The sequence below is a fragment of the Nerophis lumbriciformis genome, linkage group LG03 (genome assembly GCF_033978685.3).
Source record: "Nerophis lumbriciformis linkage group LG03, RoL_Nlum_v2.1, whole genome shotgun sequence".
NCBI lineage: Eukaryota > Metazoa > Chordata > Actinopteri > Syngnathiformes > Syngnathidae > Nerophis > Nerophis lumbriciformis.
This window is the reverse complement of record NC_084550.2, coordinates 59,621,195-59,646,378: the sequence shown is the minus strand read 5'-3', so window position 1 is coordinate 59,646,378 and position 25,184 is coordinate 59,621,195. Positions and strand designations below refer to the sequence as shown.

Sequence of the window (25,184 nt, the reverse complement as noted above, 5' to 3'; positions counted from 1 at the left end):
GTTTGTTTTTATGCAACATTTACACAGCTGCCTTGAGGGCGCCACTCACGGCTTCTCATACGTAATGACGTAATTACGTACGTAACACATGCACGCGCATTAGCTTCAGGTGTCGTTAGCTAATAGCAATTTGGATAGCTGTAGCATTAGCTGTCACGGTGTGTTTATTCTATCATAACAACAACACGACGAGACCGGGTGAGTGACCGCCGTAAACACCAATCGTTTTATTTGGCCGGTAAAACATTTTGATACACAAACTTTGTGATTGTGACAAATATAGACAATCGCCAAACAAATGTGTTCTGTTAAACCACCACTAGTAACGTAAGCTAGCCGGTGGTGTTATTGGTATTTTTTTATTTTTTATAAATTTGTATTTATAATGTTTAACATTTACAAACAAGCAAAGAAACAGAGGACCACTTTATTTTCTTTCTTTCAAAAACCTCCGCTCCACTACAACGTGTCATCACTTCCCCTCTTGGCGCCTTCAAAATAAGAGCTCAAGGCATATACTGTATAACAGTTTATAACAGGAACTTAACATCATAAAGAGGCAAGCCCATAAAAATAGGTTACAATAATAATCAAAACAAGTACAACAATAGTACAATACAGCGCCACGGGGTTGTTCTTGTTTTTTTTTGTTTTTTGCTTATTAAAAATGTTACTGTGACGTCATAAGTAGATGAATAATCAAAACAACCGAATCGCTTTTGAATTTACTTTACTCTGTTTTGTACTGTTTTTGTACTTACTTCGATTATTATCTCTCAACTGTTTGTAAATGTTGAAATTTATAAATAAAGGTTTATAAAAAAGTAAAACAAACAACCGAATCGCATTAATTGATAAAGTCGCACGTGACGTCATTTCGACGGCGGAGGGGTATGACGTGCGCGCTCGTTCGCGCACCAGGCGCGTGCCCGTAATAAATAGGGGCGGGTCCAGTCATTGCTGTGTGGAGACAAGGATGGCTTCTCCCAAGAAGGTGTGTGTGGTGGGCTCTGGAAACTGGTGAGTAAACTGCCTTAAAACTTCCATTTCACAACAAACAACTCTACCTCCTTCTTTGTCTCGTTACATAATGACAGCATCCATAAAGTTCACTCGCCGTCTATTTTTAGCGGGCTTCAGAATGACCCCCGCTGACCTTTAATGGCTCCACAGTCCACACCAGCAGCCTAATAACGGGGAACGCTTGTTGTTGTCGGTCAACTCGCATTTCAAGTTACAAATAATAGTGTAAATAGTATCATTTAGTATTCACAGGCATGTTTACATCCGTGCAAGTCTCAGTCAGGAAACAATGGCTCCTTTTTTGCAGCCCCTATGTAGACATGACCAACCCAAAACATACTGTTGGGCGATACTGCAACTAATGATATCGACGCAATGTCCAGTAAAAACAAGCATTTTTTCTATTTAATGCAAAAAAAAAACCTGCGATAACACAGAAATCATTAGAAAGCCCCTAAAGGGACATGGGGGGAAAAAAATTTAAATCATTTTTTATTTATATATATTTTTTTTAGACCTGTATCTCGTGCGCACGAGAAACTATCTCGTGCGCATGAGAAACTTTTTATAAAATTAGTAAAAAAAATAAATAAAAATTTTAATTTTTTAATTTTTTAATTTTTTTTACACATGTATCTCATGCGCACGAAAAACTTTCTGGTGCGCATGAGGGTTTCTTTTTATAAAATTATAAAAAAAATATTTGGATTATTTTTTTTCTTTTCTTTTTAGACTTGTACTGTATCTCGTGCACACGAGAAACTATCTTGTGCGCACAAGATACATGTCTAAAAAAAATATATGAATATATATAATTTTTTTAATTAATTTTTTATAATTTTATAAAAAGTTTCTCGTGCGCTAAAAAAAAAATAAAATAAAAAAAATATTATAAAAAAAAATATTTCCCCCATGTCCCTTTAGGGGCTCTGTAAATCATAACTGCGATACTGATACTATCGATGTTTGGATCCATCCACCTAAACCCTGCGAGCAACTTTTCTGCGTGGGTGCTCAACAATATCTGTGTAATTGTGCAAGAAAAAGTAGTAATAATAGAAACTCGATAGGAAATGGAAATAATCTGTTCCAGGGTCAAACTGCTGCCACCATCACTGTTACAAACTGTACACAGTTGCATATTAAAAATCCTAACTATACAAGTGTAAAAATAAAAAATGTTAAAAAGTTAAAGTACCTTTAGGTGTGGTGAAAATTACCCTCCCCTTGTTCCACCCCCCTGGAGGGTGAGGGGAGCAGTGAGCAGCAGCGGTGGCTGCGCTCGGGAATCATTTTGGTGATTTAACCCCCAATTCTAACCCTTGGTGCAGAGTGCCAAGCAGGAAGGTAATGGGTCCCATTTTTATAGTCTTTGGTATGACTCGGTGAGTGGGTGGGGGTTTGAACTCACGACCTTCCGATCTCAGGGCAGACACTCTAACCACAAGGCCACTGAGCAGGTAAATTAGCCACAGTGAGACTGCTGACTTCCTTTCTAAAAAGTGTCTGCTGTACTTAATTACTCCGTTTGGATTAAGTGACTCAATAATCAATAATTTGCCTTTATCCACACTGTGTATGGCTGGGAAATAGGCTCCAGTTACACCAAGAGGGGGCGACATATCCAGTCTGGCGATGGAAAGGGGGGCTTTGCAAGAACAGTTAGTTATCTACACATTACTTAAAAACGTTTTTATTGGAAATGACAGCCAGACTAATTTCCAGGAGCAAAAAAATACATAAATAGGATTTTTTGTGTGACATTTGGGTCTTTTGGACACAATGAGACCTTTGCAGGGGATCTGCGCTTCTTTAGAATTTTGCCCATCATTAACAAACTTTATGTAAGACAAGATAAACTTTTATTTTTTTTTTTGCATTCTAATTTGTAATAATCCGCTTGTCATCGGTGGCTAGCAATGCAGCTAATGAGTGTAATTCATTTTGCCTCTAATCACTCTAAAAAAAATGCATCCAAAAAGCGCTAACAATACTCCATTTACATCTCGTGACCTGAATATTAACCAAGTATTAGCAATATTGTTATAATAAGCGCTAATGCAGAGGAACTACTTTTAGCCGCGCCGCGATCACAACGCTAACTAGCTTATGCTTCTGTATTGACATGCTGAGCGGCTGCTAATGATTGCCTCTAGGTTAATTCTAGATTATAAATCATGCCGCTCACCTCATAAACCGAGATGTTGGTCAACTTTGACATCCAACTTATACCCGGAGATGGCGAGAAAGACACGAAAAGACGCTTGATTGCGTCACTTTTTTTTAACCCTGCATGAGAATTATGATACATTTTTAATCTAAACGGGAAGGTATAAACATCCCATCAGTCGGCATCCCAGTGAGAGCAGACATTGTACAGTAAGTAGGGGTGTAACGGTACGTGTATTTGTATTGAACCGTTTCGGTACGGGGGTTCCGGTTCGGTTCGGAGGTGTACCGAACGAGTTTCCACACGGACATATTAAGTAGTGTAACATACGTTGTGTAAACAATGCACACCGAGGCACAACACACGGCATGCTAGCAGCTAACGAGCTAGGATAGACTGACCATACGTCCTCTTTTCACTGGACATGTCCTCTTTTGCAGAGCTGTCAGGGCGGAGTTTCTTAAATGCCTCAAATGTCCAGCATTTTGAGTTAGGGTTGCGTGTATTTTCTATGTACGTTCAGGGTTAAGAAGGGGTTGAAAACAAAACAAACTGTGCGTGCAACAGCATTGGTGAGGGAGGGGCAGAGACAGAGAGAGAGAGAGACTTATGATAAACGCCCATGCGTCGCCAGGCTCTGCTTTTTATCCATAGATTTATCACATTTAATTTTTATTATCTATAGCAGGGGTGTCAAAAGTGTGCCATTTGCGGCCCACAGCTAATGTTTTAAAGGCCCACAGCACATTCTAAAAATACTATCAAAATAAACAAAAACATAACAAAAGTGAAATAAAAAAGCTTAAAGGTTGAATGTAATTTAGAAAAAGTTGCAATGTTGACTAATAAATCAAAGCTGTTTTTTTTTTCTTTCAAACTGTCATTGCTCAAAACATAATATTGAATCAAAATCAATGTTATTATGAATTATTGACCTATCCAAGGTTCCCATTACTTCACATCAAATATTCCACTAAGAAAAATATTTTTGGTGGAACATTTTGCAAATTTGGTAAATAAATAACCCAAAAATGTATATTTTGTTGTTTTCTTACTGTACCGAAAATGAACCGAACCGTGACCTCTAAACCGAGGTACGTACCGAACCGAAATTTTTGTGTACTGTTTAGGGCTGCAACTAACAACTAATTTGATCATCGATTAATCTGTCGATTATTACTTTGATTAATCGATTAATAATCGGATAAAAGAGACAAAGTACATTTCTATCCTTTCCAGTATTTTATTGAAAAAAAAAACCCAGCATAATGGCACCATACTTATTTTGATTATTGTTTCTCAGCTGTTTGTAAATGTTGCAGTTTATAAATAAAGGATTATAATTTGTTTTTTTTTAAGTAGCCTCTGCGCATGCGCATAGCATAGATCCAACGAATCGATGACTAAATTAATCGCCAACTATTTTTATAATCGAGTTTAATCGATTTAATCGATTAGTTGTTGCAGCCCTAGTACCGTTACACCCCAAACAGTAAGTGATTGTTTTATTATGTTGGTAGTTTGAATTTCTTGTTTAGCCACTTAGCAACACTGCTATTTGCTGGATCTGCTTATTGCTCAGCTTTTAAAACTTGTAGGTCATCCTCTGTATATTCAGGCTCAAAAATATAAGGTTCTGGATCACCATTTGTCCCAAAGTAGTCTTTGTTGTCTCTCATGAAGTCTGACATGATTAGTAGTGGTGTTATTGTTGAAGGAAATAGTGAACGTTGTGATATAACTGATTTTAATACGCTTATAGGTTTAAAATGAGCAAAATATGTAAATATTACATGTTATTATGAATGTTAATACATTACATATATACTAACAGCATATATATATATAAAGCCTTGATGGAGGTTTTTGTATGATTTTTAGAGCGCTTTATACGAGGAATAGATCAACTCCCATTGACTCAATTGTTAGCTGACTTTTCTTAATGTTTATTTACGATTTAGAATGCATAAAAAAGAAAATCATATGTGTTCCTGTCTTACATAAGGATTGTGAATGATGTGCAAAATTCCCAAAAAGTGCAGTTCCCCTATCAAAATGTGTGACGTGTGCAGGGGCTCGGCCATCGCCAAGATCGTGGGGGCCAACACCGCCAAAAATGACACGTTTGAAACGGTGGTCAACATGTGGGTCTTCGAGGAGATGGTGGATGGCCGCAAGCTGACGGAAATCATCAACACGGATCACGAGAACGTCAAATATCTGCGCGGTCACAAGCTGCCCCCCAATGTGGTGAGTTTTCCCCCTCACAATGAATGACGACAGAGCGGAAGAAGGACTAAAGGCTTGTTGGCGTCGCCAGGTGGCCGTCCCGGACTTGGCGCAGTCTGTGGCGGGAGCCGACATCCTGATGTTTGTGGTGCCTCACCAGTTCATCATCAGGGTGTGCGACACCATCAAGGACCACATCAAGAAGGACGCTCACGGCGTGTCGCTCATCAAGGTAGTGTGACTTGAGAGTACAATCCTCACATTGTATCTTCGCAACACATATACTTTAGAGTAGTCCGTTTACAGTGTGAATAGCTTTAGTAATATATATTTACAATCTACTGAAAATGTGTCATCATACAGCCATCACTAGTCTAAATATAAATATAGTCTAAATCAGGGGTGTCAAAACTACGGCGTCTTCAATTTGGCTCGCGAGACGATCTATTCAATTTGGCCCACCTGACGGCAAGAGTTCAAGAAGCAAAATACCGTATTTTTCGGAGTATAAGTCGCACCGGCCGGAAATGCATAATAAAGAAGGAAAAAAACATATATAAGTCGCACTGGAGTATAAGTCGCATTTTTGGGGGAAATTTATTTGTTAAAAGCCAACACCAAGAATAGACATTTGAAAGGCAATTTAAAATAAATAAAGAATAGTGAACAACAGGCTGAATAAGTGTACGTTATTTGAGGCATAAATAACCAACTGAGAACGTGCCTGGTATGTTAACGTAACATATTATGGTAAGAGTCATTCAAATAACTATAACATATAGAACATGCTATACCAGTGGTTCTTAACCTGGGTTCGATCGAACCGTAGAGGTTCGGTGAGTCGGCCTCAGGGGTTCGACGGAGCCTCCGCCACAGAGGTCAAGACACACCCGACTCATCGTGTAAATAAAAACTTCTCTCTATCGGGGTATTATGGATACGCCCAAACAATGTTCCCTCTAATTTTCCATATGCTTGAGCAAACGCAAAAACTCCTTGAGCATTCAGTGGAGCACATGTGAGCGACGTCAGACGTGCACATGCACTGTGGCCACACCAGCAGCACACCAGTCCCAAACCTGACTAAATAACAAGTTAAATGTTTTATTATTATAATTGTAACTCCCTCCAAATAGCACAGACACAATGGCTTTCTTGAACTGATTTATTTGAAGGCTTCCTTTCCCTTCAAATTCACCGTGAAAACTGAAATAAAATAAAGCACGTTATAAACGTAAAAATAACAACATGCACAGCATGTGGATCGAACATTTTACCGAAGTAAATACAAACAGAAGTGACAAACAAATACCTCGTTGGCCTGCATGCTTCTTTTAGGAGGAAATTGTGATCTTCAGGCTCTTATAGCCCAAACGCTTCAAGTCCTTGTGACACTTTTTAGTCTTTGTGACAATCAGTTTCTCTCTTTCTGCCTTCACATGGCATGAAAAATGTTTACTCATACCCGGAAGTAGCTTCCTTACATCAGACGACAGACCAAACGAGACACTTCAAAATAAAAGTATGCCACAAACTTAACAAAAAGGCATGAAATTACATTTTTGACCATAGTAACTTAAATATAGCCTTCTTATGAACTTTTATGCATTTTGATTTGAATTCCCTTTTATGAACTTAACTTATTATTCTGTTTTTAGAGAAATAAAACAAATTATATTAATTATTAGTAGCTACAGTTACTTTGAATTCCCTTTTATGAACTTAACTTATTATTCTGTTTTAGAGAAATAAAACAAATTATATTAATTATTAGTAGCTACAGTTACAATAATCATTGTAATCCATGAGATTATTTTCTAATATAAGTGTTTTGGCCCACTTGCAATGACAATAACAAAAAGTATTGTTTTTCATGAGCTGTGTACTAGTATTGTATGTCTGGGTGAGGGTCCTGCTTTGGAAATAATTTGTAACCCTTTCAGATATCGCATTTAGTTCCCACTAAAACATTCACATGTTGCACAATGAGATGTAAACATGGAATCATGTGTACATTCCTGTAACTTTGTTTGTAAAATATATCTTTATTAGTATTTATTTAATATAATAACATAATTTCATGATTAATATTTACAAATAAAGATTAAATTAAGAAAAAACATTTTATTTTTCACTAAAGAAGGGTTCGGTGAATGCGCATATGAAACTGGTGGGGTTCGGTACCTCCAACAAGGTTAAGAACCACTGAACTATACGTTTACCAAACAATCTGTCACTCGTAATCGCTAAATCCGATGAAATATTATACGTCTAGTCCCTTACGTGAATGAGCTGAATAATATTATTTGATATTTTACGGTAATGTGTTGATAATTTCACACATAAGTATTTTACGGTAATGTGTTAATAATTTCACACATAAGTCGCTCCTGAGTATAAGTCACACCGACCGGAAATGCATAATAAAGAAGGAAAAAAAACATATATAAGTCGCACTGGAGTATAAGTCGCATTTTTTGGGGAAATTTATTTGATAAAAGCCAACACCAAGAATAGACATTTGAAAGGCAATTAAAAAAAAAAAAAGAATAGTGAACAACAGGCTGAATAAGTGTACGTTATATGAGGCATAAATAACCAACTGGTATGTTAACGTAACATATTATGGTAAGAGTCATTCAAATAACTATAACATATAGAACATGCTATACCAGTGGTTCTTAACCTGGGTTCGATCGAACCGGCCAAACTATAAAAAAAACTGCGACTTATAGTCCGAAAAATTCGGTAGCCAAAGTCAGCAGTCAAATAATGGCCATTTTGTTGCCATCAGGTGGTCAACGAAAGTTATTGTTTTTGCAAGACATTTATTTTTATGACCCAATTCAGACAACCTTCCCTAGTCATGGTGAACGAAAAAAAAATCAACCAGCACAAAATTTCAACAAACATGGTCACACATAACACAACCTGCTCATTGGTAAATGGGTTATACTTGTATAGCGCTTTTCTACCTTCAAGGTACTCAAAGCGCTTTGACACTATTTCCACATTCACCCATTCACACACACATTCACACACTGATCAAATCAAATCAAATCAAATCAACTTTATTTATAAAGCACATTTAAAATTTACCACAGGGGTAGCCAAAGTGCTGTACAATGGGCAGGTTAAAAGATAATACGAGTACCGAGCAAACACAACACAACACAAACAGAACACGATAAAAAATAAATAAATAAAATAGAATAAATAAAAACATAAAAACATGTTCACAGCAGGTGTATTATGGGGCGCCATTGCAAGATGGATATCACTCAATGTTAAAAGCCATGGAATAAAAGTATGTTTTTAAGAGAGATTTAAAAACAGGAAGAGAGGAGGCTTGTCTAATACTCAGAGGTAGATGGCGGGAGCTGCCATGCAAGGCCCTAACCACCAACCATCAGGAGCAAGGGTGAAGTGTCTTGCTCAAGGACACAACGAACGTGACGAGGTTGGTAGAAGGTGGGGATTGAACCAGGAACCCTCAGGTTGCTGGCACGGCCACTCTCCCAACCGCGCCACGCCGGACTTTGTGGATATTATAAAAAAGGTCCAATCAACGTAAAACAAAATAATCAAAATTACACCCATTTAAATCCATTACAAAGGATGATGGGAAAATGCAAAACACTCCCGCCACACATATCCATGTTTGGCGCATTTTAGCTGCTTGATATTTCTGATTGATTAAAGAACCTTAAAGAGTTTGTCAAGGAAGTAAACAAGGTTGGAGTTGAACTTTCACATACTCTTAATATCCAAGAAGATACCCTGTAAGTGAGCAGAGCTTGTATGCGTGTGTTCACACCAGGGCGTGGACGCCGGTCCAGAGGGTCTGAAACTGATCTCTGAGGTCATCCGAGGGAAGCTGGGCATCAGCATGTCGGTGCTGATGGGAGCCAACATCGCCAGCGAGGTCGCCGAAGAAAAGTTCTGCGAAACGACCATCGGTATTATGAAACAATCAGTCCTACAACATCATCATTGTCATTTTTTTATCCTCTCATAAGGATAATACTCTAGAAACTACAATCTGTGCAATTCCGGTAAGAATTGTGTGTGAATGCCACCACTGAAACGCTCGGGTGGAACTGAAATGCTTACATTGGCATGTTAACATGTGTCACATACCAAGTTATATGGGTAAATGGTTGCAAAATGAGCTGAAAAAGTTAACATGTTAATGTCAGCATGCTAACAGTTAGCATGCTAATGTTAGCATGTAATGTTAGCATGCTAGCACCTGAGTAACAAGAGCAACCGTTGTCTTTGGAACCGTTTAAATCCATTGAGAAATGTGGTGTATGTAGAAGTTTGTAAATTGGCCATTCCTTTTTAATGGGGGTACATTCCTGGTAACTCCGGATATTTTCGTATCCAGGAAACATGCTGGCTTGAATGTCCAGGGTGAGTGGAGTGTGTGGATGTTGGCAAGGTTTGAATCGGTTGAAAAATGTGGGATATGGAGAGATTTATATATTGCCCGTTCATTTTCAATGGGGAGCGTTCCTGGTAATTCCGGGAAAACCAAGAAATGTTCTAGTATTTTTTTTATTTGATAGCTTCAATGTCTTGACGAAAGCGGATATTTTGATGGTGGAATGGTTGAAATTGGATGAAAAATGTGGGAGTAGTCGAAATATAAGTGGTTGGACATACTGCAATTGAAAAGTGGGAATTCCTGTTAATAAGGGAATTTTCAGAAACAATAAACATGTTGGTTTGAATGTTCAGGGTTGGTGGAGTGTATGGATGTTGGAACGGTTGCAATCAGATAAAAAATGTGGGATATGAAGAGGTTTGTAATTTCCCATTCATTTTCAGTGGGGGAAAAGTTCCTGGTAATGTGGGAAAATCGCAAATTTTTCTAGTGTTTTTTTATTTGATAGCTTGAATGTCCTTAAGAAGGCGGATATTTTGATAGTAGAACGGTTGAAATTGGATGAAAAATGTGGGAGTAGTCGAAATATAAGCGGTTGGACATACTGCGACTGAAAAGTAGGAATTCCTGGTAATCAGGGAATTTTCAGAACCAATAAACATGTTGGCTTGAATGTCCAGGGTTAGAGGAGTGTATGGATTTGGGAACGGTTGCAATCAGATAAAAAATGTGGGATAGGAAGATGTATGTATTTGCCCATTTATTTTCAATGGGGGAAAAATTCCTGGTAATGCGGGAAAACCTAGAATTTTTCTAGTATTTTTGTATTTGATAGCTTGAATGTTCTAAAGAAGGCGGATATTTTGATAGTAGAACGGATGAAAAATGTGGGAGTAGTCGAAATATAAGCGGTTGAACATACTGCGACTGAAAAGTAGGAATTCCTGGTAATCAGGGAATTTTCAGAACCAATATACATGTCAGGCTGAATGTCCAGGGTTAGTAGAGTGTATGCATGTTGGAACAGTTGCAATCAGATAAAAAATGTGGGATATTAAGAGGTTTGTAATAGCCCATTAATTTTCAATTGGGGAAAAGTTCCTGGTAATGCGGGAAAATCGAAAAAATGTTTAGTATTTTTTTTAATTTGACAGCTTGAATGTCCTAAAGAAGGTGTTTATTTTGATAGTGGAACAGTTGAAATCGGATGAACAATGTGGGAGTAGTCGAAATATAAGCGGTTGAACATACTGCGACTGAAAAGTAGGAATTCCTGGTAATCAGGGAATTTTCAGAACCAATAAACATGTTGGCTTGAATGTCCAGGGTTAGTGGAGTGTATGGATTTGGGAACGGTTGCAATCAGATAAAAAATGTGGGATAGGAAGAGGTTTGTATTTTCCCATTCATTTTCAGTGAGGGAAAAGTTCCTGGTAATGCGGGAAAATCGCTAATTTTTCTAGTGTTTTTTATTTGATAGCTTGAAGGTCCTTAAGAAGGCGGATATTTTGATAGTAGAACGGTTGAAATCGGATGAAAAATGTGGGAGTAGTCGAAATATAAGCGGTTGGACATACTGCGACTGAAAAGTAGGAATTCCTGGTAATCAGGGAATTTTCAGAACCAATAAACATGTTGGCTTGAATGTCCAGGGTTAGTGGAGTGTATGGATTTGGGAACGGTTGCAATCAGATAAAAAATGTGGGATAGGAAGAGGTTTGTATTTGCCCATTTATTTTCAGTGGGGGGAAAGTTCCTGGTAATGCGGGAAAACCGAGAATTTTTCTAGTACCGTATTTTTTTATTTGATAGCTTGAATGTCCTAAAGAAGGCGGTTATTTTGATAGTAGAACGGTTGAAATCGGATTAAAAATGTGGGAGTAGTCAAAATATAAACGGTTGGACATACTGCAATGAAAAGTGGGATTTCCTGGTAATCAGGGAATTTTCAGAACAAATACACATGTTGGCTTGAATGTCCAGGGTTAGTGGAGTGTATGGATTTGGGAACGGTTGCAATCAGATAAAAAATGTGGGATAGGAAGAGGTTTGTAATTTCCCATTAATTTTCAGTGGGGGGAAAGCGGTTGGACATACTGCAATGAAAAGTGGGATTTCCTGGTAATCAGGGAATTTTCAGAACAAATACACATGTTGGCTTGAATGTCCAGGGTTAGTGGAGTGTATGGATTTGGGAACGGTTGCAATCAGATAACAAATGTGGGATAGGAAGAGGTTTGTAATTTCCCATAAATTTTCAGTGGGGGGAAAGTTCCTGGTAATGCGGGAAAATCGAGAATTTTTCTAGTATTTTTTTATTTGATAGCTTGAATGTTCTAAAGAAGGCGGATATTTTGATAGTAGAACGGTTGAAATCGGATGAACAATGTGGGAGTAGTCGAAATATAAGCGGTTGGACATACTGCGACTGAAAAGTAGGAATTCCTAGTAATCAGGGAATTTTCAGAACCAATATACATGTCAGGCTGAATGTCCAGGGTTAGTAGAGTGTATGCATGTTGGAACGGTTGCAATCAGATAAAAAAATGTGGGATATTAAGAGGTTTGTAATAGCCCATTAATTTTCAATTGGGGAAAAGTTCCTGGTAATGCGGGAAAATCGAAAAAATGTTTAGTATTTTTTTTTATTTGACAGCTTGAATGTCCTAAAGAAGGTGTTTATTTTGATAGTGGAACAGTTGAAATCGGATGAACAATGTGGGAGTAGTCGAAATATAAGCGGTTGAACATACTGCGACTGAAAAGTAGGAATTCCTGGTAATCAGGGAATTTTCAGAACCAATATACATGTCAGGCTGAATGTCAAGGGTTAGTAGAGTGTATGCATGTTGGAACGGTTGCAATCAGATAAAAAATGTGGGATATTAAGAGGTTTGTAATAGCCCATTAATTTTCAATTGGGGAAAAGTTCCTGGTAATGCGGGAAAATCGAAAAAATGTTTAGTATTTTTTTTTATTCGACAGCTTGAATGTCCTAAAGAAGGTGTTTATTTTGATAGTGGAACAGTTGAAATCGGATGAACAATGTGGGAGTAGTCGAAATATAAGCGGTTGAACATACTGCGACTGAAAAGTAGGAATTCCTGGTAATCAGGGAATTTTCAGAACCAATATACATGTCAGGCTGAATGTCAAGGGTTAGTAGAGTGTATGCATGTTGGAACGGTTGCAATCAGATAAAAAATGTGGGATATTAAGAGGTTTGTAATAGCCCATTAATTTTCAATTGGGGAAAAGTTCCTGGTAATGCGGGAAAATCGAAAAAATGTTTAGTATTTTTTTTTATTCGACAGCTTGAATGTCCTAAAGAAGGTGTTTATTTTGATAGTGGAACAGTTGAAATCGGATGAACAATGTGGGAGTAGTCGAAATATAAGCGGTTGAACATACTGCGACTGAAAAGTAGGAATTCCTGGTAATCAGGGAATTTTCAGAACCAATATACATGTCAGGCTGAATGTCAAGGGTTAGTAGAGTGTATGCATGTTGGAACGGTTGCAATCAGATAAAAAATGTGGGATATTAAGAGGTTTGTAATAGCCCATTAATTTTCAATTGGGGAAAAGTTCCTGGTAATGCGGGAAAATCGAAAAAATGTTTAGTATTTTTTTTTATTCGACAGCTTGAATGTCCTAAAGAAGGTGTTTATTTTGATAGTGGAACAGTTGAAATCGGATGAACAATGTGGGAGTAGTCGAAATATAAGCGGTTGAACATACTGCGACTGAAAAGTAGGAATTCCTGGTAATCAGGAAATTTTCAGAACCAATAAACATGTTGGCTTGAAAGTCCAGGGTTAGTGGAGTGTATGGATTTGGGAACGGTTGCAATCAGATAAAAAATGTGGGATAGGAAGAGGTTAGTAATTTCCCATTCATTTTCAGTGGGGGGAAAGTTCCTGGTAATGCGGGAAAATCGAGAATTTTTCTAGTATTTTTTTATTTGATAGCTTGAATGTTCTAAAGAAGGCGGATATTTTGATAGTAGAACGGTTGAAATCGGATGAAAAATGTGGGAGTAGTCAAAATATAAGCGGTTGGACACACTGCAATGAAAAGTGAGAATTCCTGGTAATCAGGGAATTTTCAGAACCAATAAACATGTTGGGTTAATGGAGTGTATGGATGTTGGAACGTTGCAATCAGATAAAAAATGTGGGATGTGAAGTGGTTTGTAATTGCCAATTAATTTTCATTGGGGGAAAAGTTCCTGGTAATGCGGGAAAACCAGGAATTTTTGGAACCGGGAAACATCCATCCATTTTCTACCGCTTGTTGGCTTAAATTCCCAGGGTGAGTGGAGTGTATGGATGATGGAACTGTTCGAATCGGGTGAGAAATGTATACAGGTGGGCACGTTTGAAAAATGGCCTTATTCATTTTCAATGGGAAAAATGACCTGGAATTCCTGGTAATCTGCGATACTTTGGTAGAAGAAAAATGTTAGCAAGGTTGTCTTGGCCAAGCTGAACGTTTTGATACGATGAAAACTGTGGGAGAAGAAGGGCGTCTAACTTTTGCGCTCTAGCTGAATCAGAATAACATACTGTGGCATTCACGTAATGAAACTTGGATATACTTTAGAGTAGTCAGCGTGCAGGTAGTAAGTATAGAACATACTTGCCAACCCTCCCGAATTTTCCGGGAGACTCCCGAAATTCAGCGCCTCTCCCGAAAACCTCCCGGGACAAATATTCTCCCGAAAATCTCCCGATTTTCAGCCGGAGCTGGAAGCCACGCCCCCTCCAGCTCCAGGCGGACCTGAGTGAGGACAGCCTTTTTTCATGACAGGAGGACAACAGGGTGACAAGAACTAAATCATCCAGACTAGAGATAAATTGTATAATTATGTTTATTTTACCTAAAAATAAATATATTTATTAACTTAAAAAAAAAAACAACTAAATACATTTTTACTATATTTAGCTAAAAACATCAAAATTAATTGTATTTGTATTTGTATTTTTTTCTGACTCCTTATTACATCCAGCCATAGAATTATACATTAAAATAAACATATTTGAAATAATTCATTTTAAATTATCATAATAATTCATTTAAAATGACCATATTTAATTATTAAAATAATTGCTTGTTTATCAACAACTTTTAGCATTTTATTCATTACATTTTGAAACTCTCAGAAGCCAAGTTATGTTATATTCCTTAATATTTATTTATGCAAGTTTGAAGTATCAATTATCTAAACACAGTTTTGTTTGCATATTTTCAGGATATATATATATATATGTGTGTATGAAATACTTGACTTGGTGAATTCTAGCTGTCAATATACTCCTCCCCTCTTAACCACGCCCACAACCACACCCCACCTCCCGAAATCGGAGGTCTCAAGGTTGGCAAGTATGGTATAGAAGTATATATTTACTACCAACAAACTAAAATATGGTGAAATGTCCATCAAAGGCTGCAAAGACAAAGCCCACGGGCCCATACTGAAGGAGCTGATGCAGACCACCAACTTCCGCGTGACCGTGGTGCAGGAGTCGGACGTGGTGGAGATCTGCGGGGCGCTCAAGGTTTGTCCGAAACCCTTAAAGGGGAACGCCAGAAAACGTGGGCGACTCCTGCCGTGTGTCTTCAGAACATCGTGGCGGTGGGCGCGGGCTTCTGTGACGGCCTGGGCTTCGGCGACAACACCAAGGCGGCGGTGATCCGCCTGGGCCTGATGGAGATGATCGCCTTCGCCAAGGTCTTCTGCACCGACTGTGCCGTCTCCGCCAGCACCTTCCTGGAGAGCTGCGGCGTGGCCGACCTCATCACCACCTGCTACGGCGGACGCAACCGCAAGATCGGGGAAGAGTTTGCCAAAACGGGAAAAGTAAGGACAGCATCTTTTTTTTTTTTTTTTTTAGAACGTTTTATTTGCTTGTCTAGTTGGTTAAAAGCCAGGGTTTTTGTGCACTCAGACCATCGAGCAGCTGGAGAAGGAGCTGCTGAACGGTCAGAAGCTTCAAGGTCCGGCCACTGCAACCGAGGTGCACCAAGTCTTGAAGCAGAAAAACATGGTGAACAAGTACGTGTCTCTCTGGTATTGTTTGGACCAGACCTGGGCAAATTAAGGCCCGCTTTTCAATCTGGCCCGCCGGACATTCCCACATATTTTTTTTAGATCTTTAAGATGGAAAGTGTAGCTGCCATTAGCATACCTGCCAACTACTCCGGTTTTCCCGTAATTAGTACGGTTTTCATCAACCTATTCCGGGTTACGGTTGCAGTGATAAAAAATACGGTTTTTCATTAATTAAAAAAATTTTTTTTTTTTAAAGTTTTATTCACGAAATCGCGTAACAACAATGACAATCGACACTGCTTCCCGTAACTTCCTATCGAGCCATTCCGAATGCCATGCGCGAGGCTATCTATAGCACCGCTGCCAAGCACGAGGCACCAGTTGCCATTGTTTCCAAACGAGCGAGCGATCATGGAAACAGCCGGAGAAAAATCGCAAACGAGTCTTAAACCGAAAAGAAAACTGCAGTCATTCCGTGAAGAATATTCAAAAGCCTATCCGGGAATAATTATCCGTTCCAAAAAGAGTGAAAACTACGCGAATTGCACCTTGTGCAGACAAGATTTTTCGATCGGACACGGAGGAATTAGCGATGTAAAAGACCACGTTGGGACAAAAAAACACAAGTCTAATGCCGTTGCTAGCGATACAAGTGGAAAACTTTCAACGTTTTTCGTCGCCCAAACAGATTCTTTGGATGTAATAAATGCCGAAGTTTTATTTACGGAGGCATTAATTGAGCATGGACTTCCAATCGCACTGGCTGATCACATGGGACAGGTATTTCGGAAAATGTTTCCCGACTCGAAAATCGCCAAAAAATATGGATGTGGTCGAACCAAAACATCAAACATTATTCAGTGTCTTGGAACAGAATCCTCAAAAAGTATCGCCGATGTCATGAAGACGGAACCATTTAGCATGTCGACTGACGGCAGCACCGATTATTATTATTATTATTATTATTATTATTATTATTAAAAGTGTTTATACTATTTATGCTTTCAAGTCCAAGTTGAAGAAATCTTGTTAAATGTTGACAGCATAACTACCAAAATACAGAAGTATGTCCTTAATATTTTTGCAGTGCTATTTCTGTTGAAAAGTTAAAATGATTACATTCGAGATGTGATGTGCCACTTTTCAAGTGTCTGATGGCTTAAATTAATTTTCATTAATTTTTCATATTTTGAATTCTTTTGAAAGGCTTACAAAAAAACTACATTTGAATTGTAATTCCATACTATTGACAGGACTATTAATTTTAATGAAGTTAGCTTACCATGTTTACAGTATGATAATTGTGATAGAAATGTGAATTTTAGGCACAGAATATTTTTTACAATTGAACAAGGCAGTAGATTATACAAGCTTGGACAGAAAGTTAATGACACCAATTTTTTTTTTAATGGAATTGTTTAGTACTGTTTTACCATTTGTTTACTGTAAAAAGTGTTTATACTGTTTATACTTTCAATTAACAAATTGAAGTCTTGTGAAAGGTTGACAGGATAACTGGCATTAACTGTCAAAATAATTTCAAACTATTGAAGTTAGCTTACAGAATAAACATGTCAATCAACCCATATGATTTTTGCTGTAATATTTTTGTTTTGAAAAGTCACTGTGACTGATAGAAAAGTGATGGTTTTAGCAACATTTTAACCTGTCTGAATGCTAACAATCATTTTGCGTCGGCCTGAACCCCCCACCAGGACTTTGTCCTGGACCTACCGGGGCCTGCGGCCCCTGGACCCTGGCTACTAGGTTTTTCTGATTTCAAAAGTTGGCAGGTATGCATTATGATGTGCAGTGATGTTTTCTAATGACCATAAGTCTTCAAAGGCCTACTGAAATGCGATTTTCTTATTTAAACAGGGATAGCAGGTCCATTCTATGTGTCATACTTGATCATTTCGCGATATTGCCATATTTTTGCTGAAAGGATTTAGTAGAGAACATCGACGATAAAGTTCGCAACTTTTGGTCACTGATAAAAAAAGCCTTGCCTGTACCGGAAGTAGCAGACGAGTAACGTGACGTCACAGGTTGTGGAGCTCCTCACATCTGCACATTGTTTACAATCATGGCCACCAGCAGCGAGAGCGATTCGGACCGAGAAAGCGACGAATTCCCCATTAATTTGAGCAAGGATGAAAGATTCGTGGATGAGGAAAGTGAGAGTGAAGGACTAGTGGGCAGTGGGAGCGATTCAGATAGGGAAGATGCTGTGAGAGGCGGGTGGGACCTGATATTCAGCTGGGAATGACTAAAACAGTAAATAAACACATATATATATACTCTATTAGCCACAACATAACCAGACTTATATTTAATATGCCACAAATTAATCCCGCATAACAAACGCCTCCCCCCTCCCGTCCATATAACCCGCCAATACAACTCAAACACCTGCACAACACACTCAATCCCACAGCCCAAAGTACCGTTCACCTCCCCAAAGTTCATACAGCACATATATTTCCCTAAAGTTACATACGTGACATGCACATAGCGGCACGCACGTACAGGCAAGCGATCAAATGTTTGGAAGCTGCAGCTGCATGCATACTCACGGTACCGTGTCTGCGTATCCAACTCAAAGTCCTCCTGGTAAGAGCCTCTGTTGTCCCAGTTCTCCACAGGCCAATGGTAAAGCTTGACTGTCATCTTCCGGGAATGTAAACAATGAAACACCGGCTGTGTTATCCGGCACAACAGTCAGGGGGTGCATTCTACGGCGGGGGTGCGTTATCCAGCACAACACCTGCCGCAATACACCGCTTCCCACCTACAGCTTTCTTCTTTGCTGTCTCCATTGTTCATTGAACAAATTGCAAAAGATTCACCAACACAGATGTCCAGAATACTGTGGAATTTTGCGATGAAAACAGACGACTTAATAGCTGGCCACCATGCTGTCCCAAAATGTCCTCTACAATCCGCAACGTCACGCGCCGTCGTCGTCATACCGAGACGTTTTCAGCAGGATATTTTGCGCGAAATTTTAAATTGCACTTTAGTAAGCTAACCCGGCCGTATTGGCATGTGTTGCAATGTTAAGATTTCATCATTGATATATAAACTATCAGACTGCGTGGTCGGTAGTAGTGGGTTTCAGTAGACCTTTCAACTATACAACGTATTTCAATGGCTGGAATCTGCACTTTTGCATGATATTTTAGTGATTAGTGTTGTCCCGATGCTAATATTATTTTGATACTTTTCAATACTTTTTGATACTTTTCTAAATAAAGGGAACCGGAAAAAATTATTGGCTTTATTTGAACAAAAAATCTTAGGGTTTGGCGGACCGGTACTTTTCAGAGGCGGTATGGTACCGAATATGATTATTAGTATCGTGGTACTATACTAATACCCGTATACCGTACAACCCTACTAGTTACTATGGTAATCTACGTCACAGCAGGTCAGACGAGGTACCAAGCAGTGTGGGTGGGGAGCGTTTCCACAGAGTGTTTCCAGAGCGGCCAGCCTGAAATGTGGGTGCCAGGGACAGACGCAGAAGGAGATTTTTACAAGAAAGTTCTAAAGCTTAGTGATATACCGTATTTTTCGGACTATAAGTCGCAGTTGTTTTCATAGTTTGGCCGGGGGTGCGACTTATACTCAGGAGCGACTTATGTGTGAAATTATGAACACATTACCCTAAAATATCAAATAATATTATTTATCTCATTCACGTAAGAGACTAGACGTATAAGATTTCATGGGATTTAGCGATTAGGAGTGACAGATTGTTTGGTAAACGTATAGCATGTTCTATATGTTATAGTTATTTGAATGACTCTTACCATAATATGTTACGTTAACATACCAGTTGGTTATTTATGCCTCATATAACGTACACTTATTCAGCCTGTTGTTCACTATTCTTTATTTATTTTAAATTACCTTTCAAATGTCTATTCTTGCCCTGCGATGAGGTGGCGACTTGTCCAGGGTGTACCCCGCCTTCCGCCCGATTGTAGCTGAGATAGGCTCCAGCGCCCCCCGCGACCCCAAAAAAAAAAAAGGGAATAAGCGGTAGAAAATGGATGGATGGATGTCTATTCTTGCTGTTGGCTTTTATCAAATACATTTCCCCCAAAAATGCGACTTATACTCCAATGCAACTTATATATGTTTTTTTTCCTTCTTTATTATGCATTTTCGGCCGGTGCGACTTATACTCCGGAGCGACTTATAGTCCGAAAAATACGGTATCAGATATATCAGATTGTAGATGTTTTTTGTATTTTTACCCGTCGCGTTCATATTTCGCTGTGTTTGTTGCATTTGGCTTGATTGTAAAATATGTCGATTGAGAGGGGGTGTGACGTTCATATGTTCTCAATATTCAGGGTTTTATCGTTCATAGAAAAATTACAATTCCGTTTTTAAGGCGGTCTGTCATAACATTTTTAGCATTCAATCAGACTTTTTTGTGAGGTTTTATATTAGTTTTCCTAAAAATAGATATACCGGCCCCCAGACACATTTTTTCTCTCCAAATTTGGCCCCCGAGTCAAAATAATTGCCCAGGCCTGGTTTGGACTCTTGTTGGTCATGTAGCCTTTCGCCAAGTCAGGTCACAAACACCTCTCAAAGATATTTTATATGACAGGAGTGTCATTCAGCTGGTTTTCAGGACCTACGGCAAAACACTACTCAAAGATCCTCTTTGTCAGACGTGTAAAACTCGATTAACTTAGATGATTCGTGGCAATGTGCCTCTAATGGGAGGGAGTCACTTTGAGTGTGCAACGATTAGTCCCGCTTCAGCCACAGACCTTCACAAAAAGATGGATTTTTCAGAGAAAAAACAACTACTTTTTAATGGCGGGATCGGCGACTGCCATTAATGGCAATGGAGGATATATTGTAATGGTAAGTAATAACAGCAGGTTTGAAATGTGTGAATGGTACATTAGCAATGTTAGCTCAAGTTGTTGTGTAGCTATCTTAGCCTTCTAATGTGACACAATAGGACCATTGTCCACCAGCAAAATAAAGAATGAGCTTCCTTCAAACTACTTTTAATTAGATCAGTGCCTACTGTGTTTGGCAATGGACCAATTTATATTATAGTCCAGTTCGCGAACGATGATGCAGCGTGTAGCATAGCTTACTGTATTAGCAGGCTCGGGCCTCTATTATTTACAATGATTCGACGCAGCAGTGCAGTAAAAGTATTAACATGGAATAGAAAAGCATTTTATTGTCAATATACACATGTATACATCCAGGCTCTGGCATTGGAGACATAATGACTCGCTATCCATCATCCATCCATCCATCCATCCATCCATCCATCCATCCATCCATCCATCCATACATACATGCATATATATGTATATATTAGGGCTGTCAATGTTGACACGTTAAAGCATGTGGTTAATGAAAATAAATATATATATATATATATATATATATATATATATATATATTTGTGTATATATACTGTACATATGTGTGTGTATATACATTGTGTATATATACTGTGTATAATGTGTATGTATATATCTGTGTGTATAATAAGATGTGTATGTATGTACAGTATGTGTGTGTAATATATATATATTTGTGTGTATATATACTGTACATATGTGTGCATATACACTGTGTATATATACTGTGTATAATATGTGTATGTATATATATGTGTGTATAATAAGATGTGTATGTATGTACGTATGTATGTGTGTGTGTGTATATATATATATATATATATATATATATATATATATATATATATATATTTATTAGAGATGTCCGATAAGATCGGACTGCCGATATTATCGGCCGATGAATGCTTTAAAATGTAATATCGGAAATTATCGGTATCGGTTTCACGGGAGAACATCCGCACCGTAACATAAACACAACAGAACAAATACCAGAAGCCCTTGCAGCACTAACTCTTCCGGGACGCTACAATATAGACCCTACCCCCTACCCCCTCAACCTCCTCATGCTCTCTCAGGGAGAGCATGTCCCAAATTCCAAGCTGCTGTTTTGAGGCATGTTAAAAAAAATAATGCATTTTGTGACTTCAATAATAAATATGGCAGTGCCATGTTGGCATTTTTTTCCATAACTTGAATTGATTTCTTTTGGAAAACCTTGTTACATTGTTTAATGCATCCAGCAGGGCATCACAACAAAATTAGGCATAATAATGGGTTAATTCCACGACTGTATATATCGGTATCGGTTGATATCGGAATCGGTAATTAAGAGTTTGACAATATCGGAATATCGGATATCAGCAAAAAAGCCATTATCGGACATCTCTAATATATATGTGTGTGTGTTTATGTTTATACAAATGTGATAATATTTGTATAGATTTTCCGGTCCAGCTGCACCAAACACTACAGTAAATATATGCAAACATTTTTATTAAGTTAAATACAAATAAGGCTTTTCCCTTTTCCAAAGTAAATCAGTACATCAGATATGATTATCTACATCAGGGGTCCCCAAACTTTTTGACTCGTGGGCCGCATTGGGTTAAAAAAAATTGGCCGGGGGCCGGGCTGTATATATATATATATATATATATATATATATATATATATATATATATATATATATATATATATATATATATATATATATATATATATATATATATATATATATATAATACATACATACATACATACATACATATATATACACATTGTCTTTTTAATCCGTTTTGACATTTAACATTGTCACGTTATCGATGGGAAAATTCATTTTTAGACAATATGATCTGCCTGAGCGGCTAGGAGACACCGAGAGTAACAAGCGGTAGAAAATGGATTAGAAAGGAAAGATTTAAAAAAACAAATTCATTAATTAAAAATTAAAATAAAAAATAAAAAAACTTTTTTTTTAACTTAGGACTTCCCATGGGCCGGATTTTGGATGCTCGGGGGCCGGATCCGGCCTGCGGGCCGTAGTTTGGGGACCCCTGATCTACATCAACAATATGATTGGCCTGAGCGGCCGGACTGGGCAGATATTTTTTTTTTTTAAACGTTTTTCTTTTCTTTTTTAAACTTGGTACATCCAAATTGTGGGCATTGGCAGGCTGAATACAGCCCACGTGCCGTAGTTTGCGGACCCTACTACATTCCATTTTTGCTGGACATAATTGTTTCCTCTAAAATCAATCCCAGCATGTAGCAACTATGAGTAGTTTGATAGTTTCCCCACATATATATAAGTCATCCATTTATTTTTTTAAGTAATTTCAAAGAAAACTCCAGGTTTATTACCCCACAAGCCACCTTATTATTTGCACCAGATTGTTTCTTGAAGGACAGAAATGGACTCTCTGTCCTCTTTGCCTTTTTCTTCCTGCAGGTTCCCCCTTTTCACCGCTGTGCACCAGATCTGCTTCGACGGCCACCCGGTGACGGAGTTCATCAGCTGTCTGCAGAACCACCCTGAGCACATATAGAGCACGCCCGCTGCTCCTGATGATGATTAACAGTAAGGCTCCTGTATGTGGCGACCAGGTGACTACATCTCTCAAGCTGAGCGTCGGTCTTAAACTACTGTTATCACTGTTACGTAACGCCGCCGTGGCCTTTCGCTGAATAGAAAGGCCGCGCGTCGTTGCATAAACCGTCAACTGAAGAATTATTACGGCGCCTATGCACACAAAAAGCCCAGTTGCACAAAATGCAAACTTTTCCCAAGTGCCTTTATTTGTTCTCTGTGCTTGTTGACGTTATTTATACAGGAATAAACTGTGCAACTTTTCCTTTTTGAGGTCTTTTGATTTTGTTAGAGCCATGGTTGAGTGCCTCCAGAGCACGCTTACATCCTTGTAACCAGACCTGCCACTCTAAACCTCTCACCTTTACCATTTTCTACACCGTGCCCTCTGACCTTTTCAACAGTACAGCCTCCAGAAATGATTGCTTGGCGGTTCTTTGAAGGGCTGGACGATTATGGCAACAATAATAATCACGATTATTTTGATTGATAACGTGACCATTTAGTAATTTGAAAACATGGGCATTTATTGCACCACCAAAACTCAACTTTAAATATAATTTCAAAGAAGAACGGCTATAAATAAACCACAACAAGTAAAATAGTAATAGTAACAACAATTAATTAAAATTAAAAAAATTGTATTCCGTTTTTTAATCTTTTTATACTTATTTTGCGACTATTGGGTGTGTTTTTTGTGTGTAATTAATACAATTGAACAAAATGTATGTTAATTAAATGCTAAACACCTCACATTTATTGCTGAAATACATCTTTGGACAATTATGACCAGTATTTAAGTCAAAGCATAATTTGTACATTTATCAATACGGGTTTTAAGTACGATATGCTTGTGTAAGGAAACCTTTAATTGTGTTAGCGCAGTCAGACTGGATGTTGCGCACAGCGCTGTTATTGTGAAAGGGTGGTAGTGTGCTGCTGTTCTGAGCTTGACTAATGAAGAGCTGACTTGAGGCTATTAAAAAAAAAAAGAAATTTAGCACGAAAGTGACTGCTGTTTGTACACAACTCTTACATCCATGATGTCATTCACAACAACACGAGCAGATGAGATGGGTTGTGAGTGTATGGATTGTTCTAGCGTCCTAGTTTAGTCGCTGTTTCAAGTGGCATTGTTTAGCTCAGGAAGTGTTTGGGGGATGAATAAGCTGTACCGGACACATTATTTCCCAAACAAATGTTCCCTCTCCTCACATTCATGTCAATTTCCCGGATATTAAGCGGATTCTTTTTTATTGGCTAATTCTGATATTCCGCCCGCGGTTACGTTAATGCGGAACGGCCTTACTTTTTTTGTTGGTGGAAGTCGCTTCCTAGCGGTCCCACTGACAGACACTTCACAGGATCCAAGCTTGCAGGTTTTAACAACGTTTTAATTCTCATATGTTTTATCAATTGTTTCCTTGTACCAGAACGTGACTTTTCAGCCACGTCCGTACCTCTCTCGCCCTCTGCTCCCGGCCGCTTACTGTTAAAGACAACAGATGATTAGATTAAAACGTACCACCTGTGAAATCTAATCACCTGCCAGCTGTGTCTCGCCGTCAGCACATGCCACGCCCCCGTCTGATGGTGCTCTGTCTTCAGCACCATGGACAGAGGCGGTGACCTTTGCTCCTGCAGGCGCGCTGATCACACTGTCTCTCCACAGTTGGGTTTAGTGATTATTGATTAGGCCTACTAGCGCTGTGTCAAATAAATAGTAGCAACCATGATGAGAGGCCAAGGCATGCTCTTTTTTCCACTCATACGCTCACCGTTACAAGCTCAGGGAATTTCATGCACCTTGCATGTTTTTTT

General features: G+C 38.5%; 1 protein-coding gene across 2 annotated transcripts; it reads left to right on the top strand.

Moving 5' to 3' along the window:
* The first annotated feature begins 51 nt into the window (after positions 1 to 51).
* On the top strand, positions 52 to 23,627 carry LOC133576419 (glycerol-3-phosphate dehydrogenase [NAD(+)], cytoplasmic-like). Of its 2 annotated transcripts, none has more exons than XM_061929629.2 (8): positions 52 to 198; positions 5,266 to 5,443; positions 5,514 to 5,654; positions 9,243 to 9,381; positions 15,260 to 15,372; positions 15,438 to 15,674; positions 15,763 to 15,869; positions 23,226 to 23,627. In XM_061929629.2, exons 2-8 carry the CDS (start codon positions 5,336 to 5,338, stop codon positions 23,320 to 23,322), a joined length of 942 nt encoding a protein of 313 aa, XP_061785613.1. In that variant the 5' UTR covers positions 52 to 198; positions 5,266 to 5,335; the 3' UTR covers positions 23,323 to 23,627. The 2 variants fall into 2 exon arrangements, with proteins under 2 accessions (XP_061785613.1, XP_061785607.2); XM_061929623.2 differs by lacking the exon at positions 52 to 198 and adding an exon at positions 821 to 1,020.
* Positions 23,628 to 25,184: the final 1,557 nt, after the last annotated feature.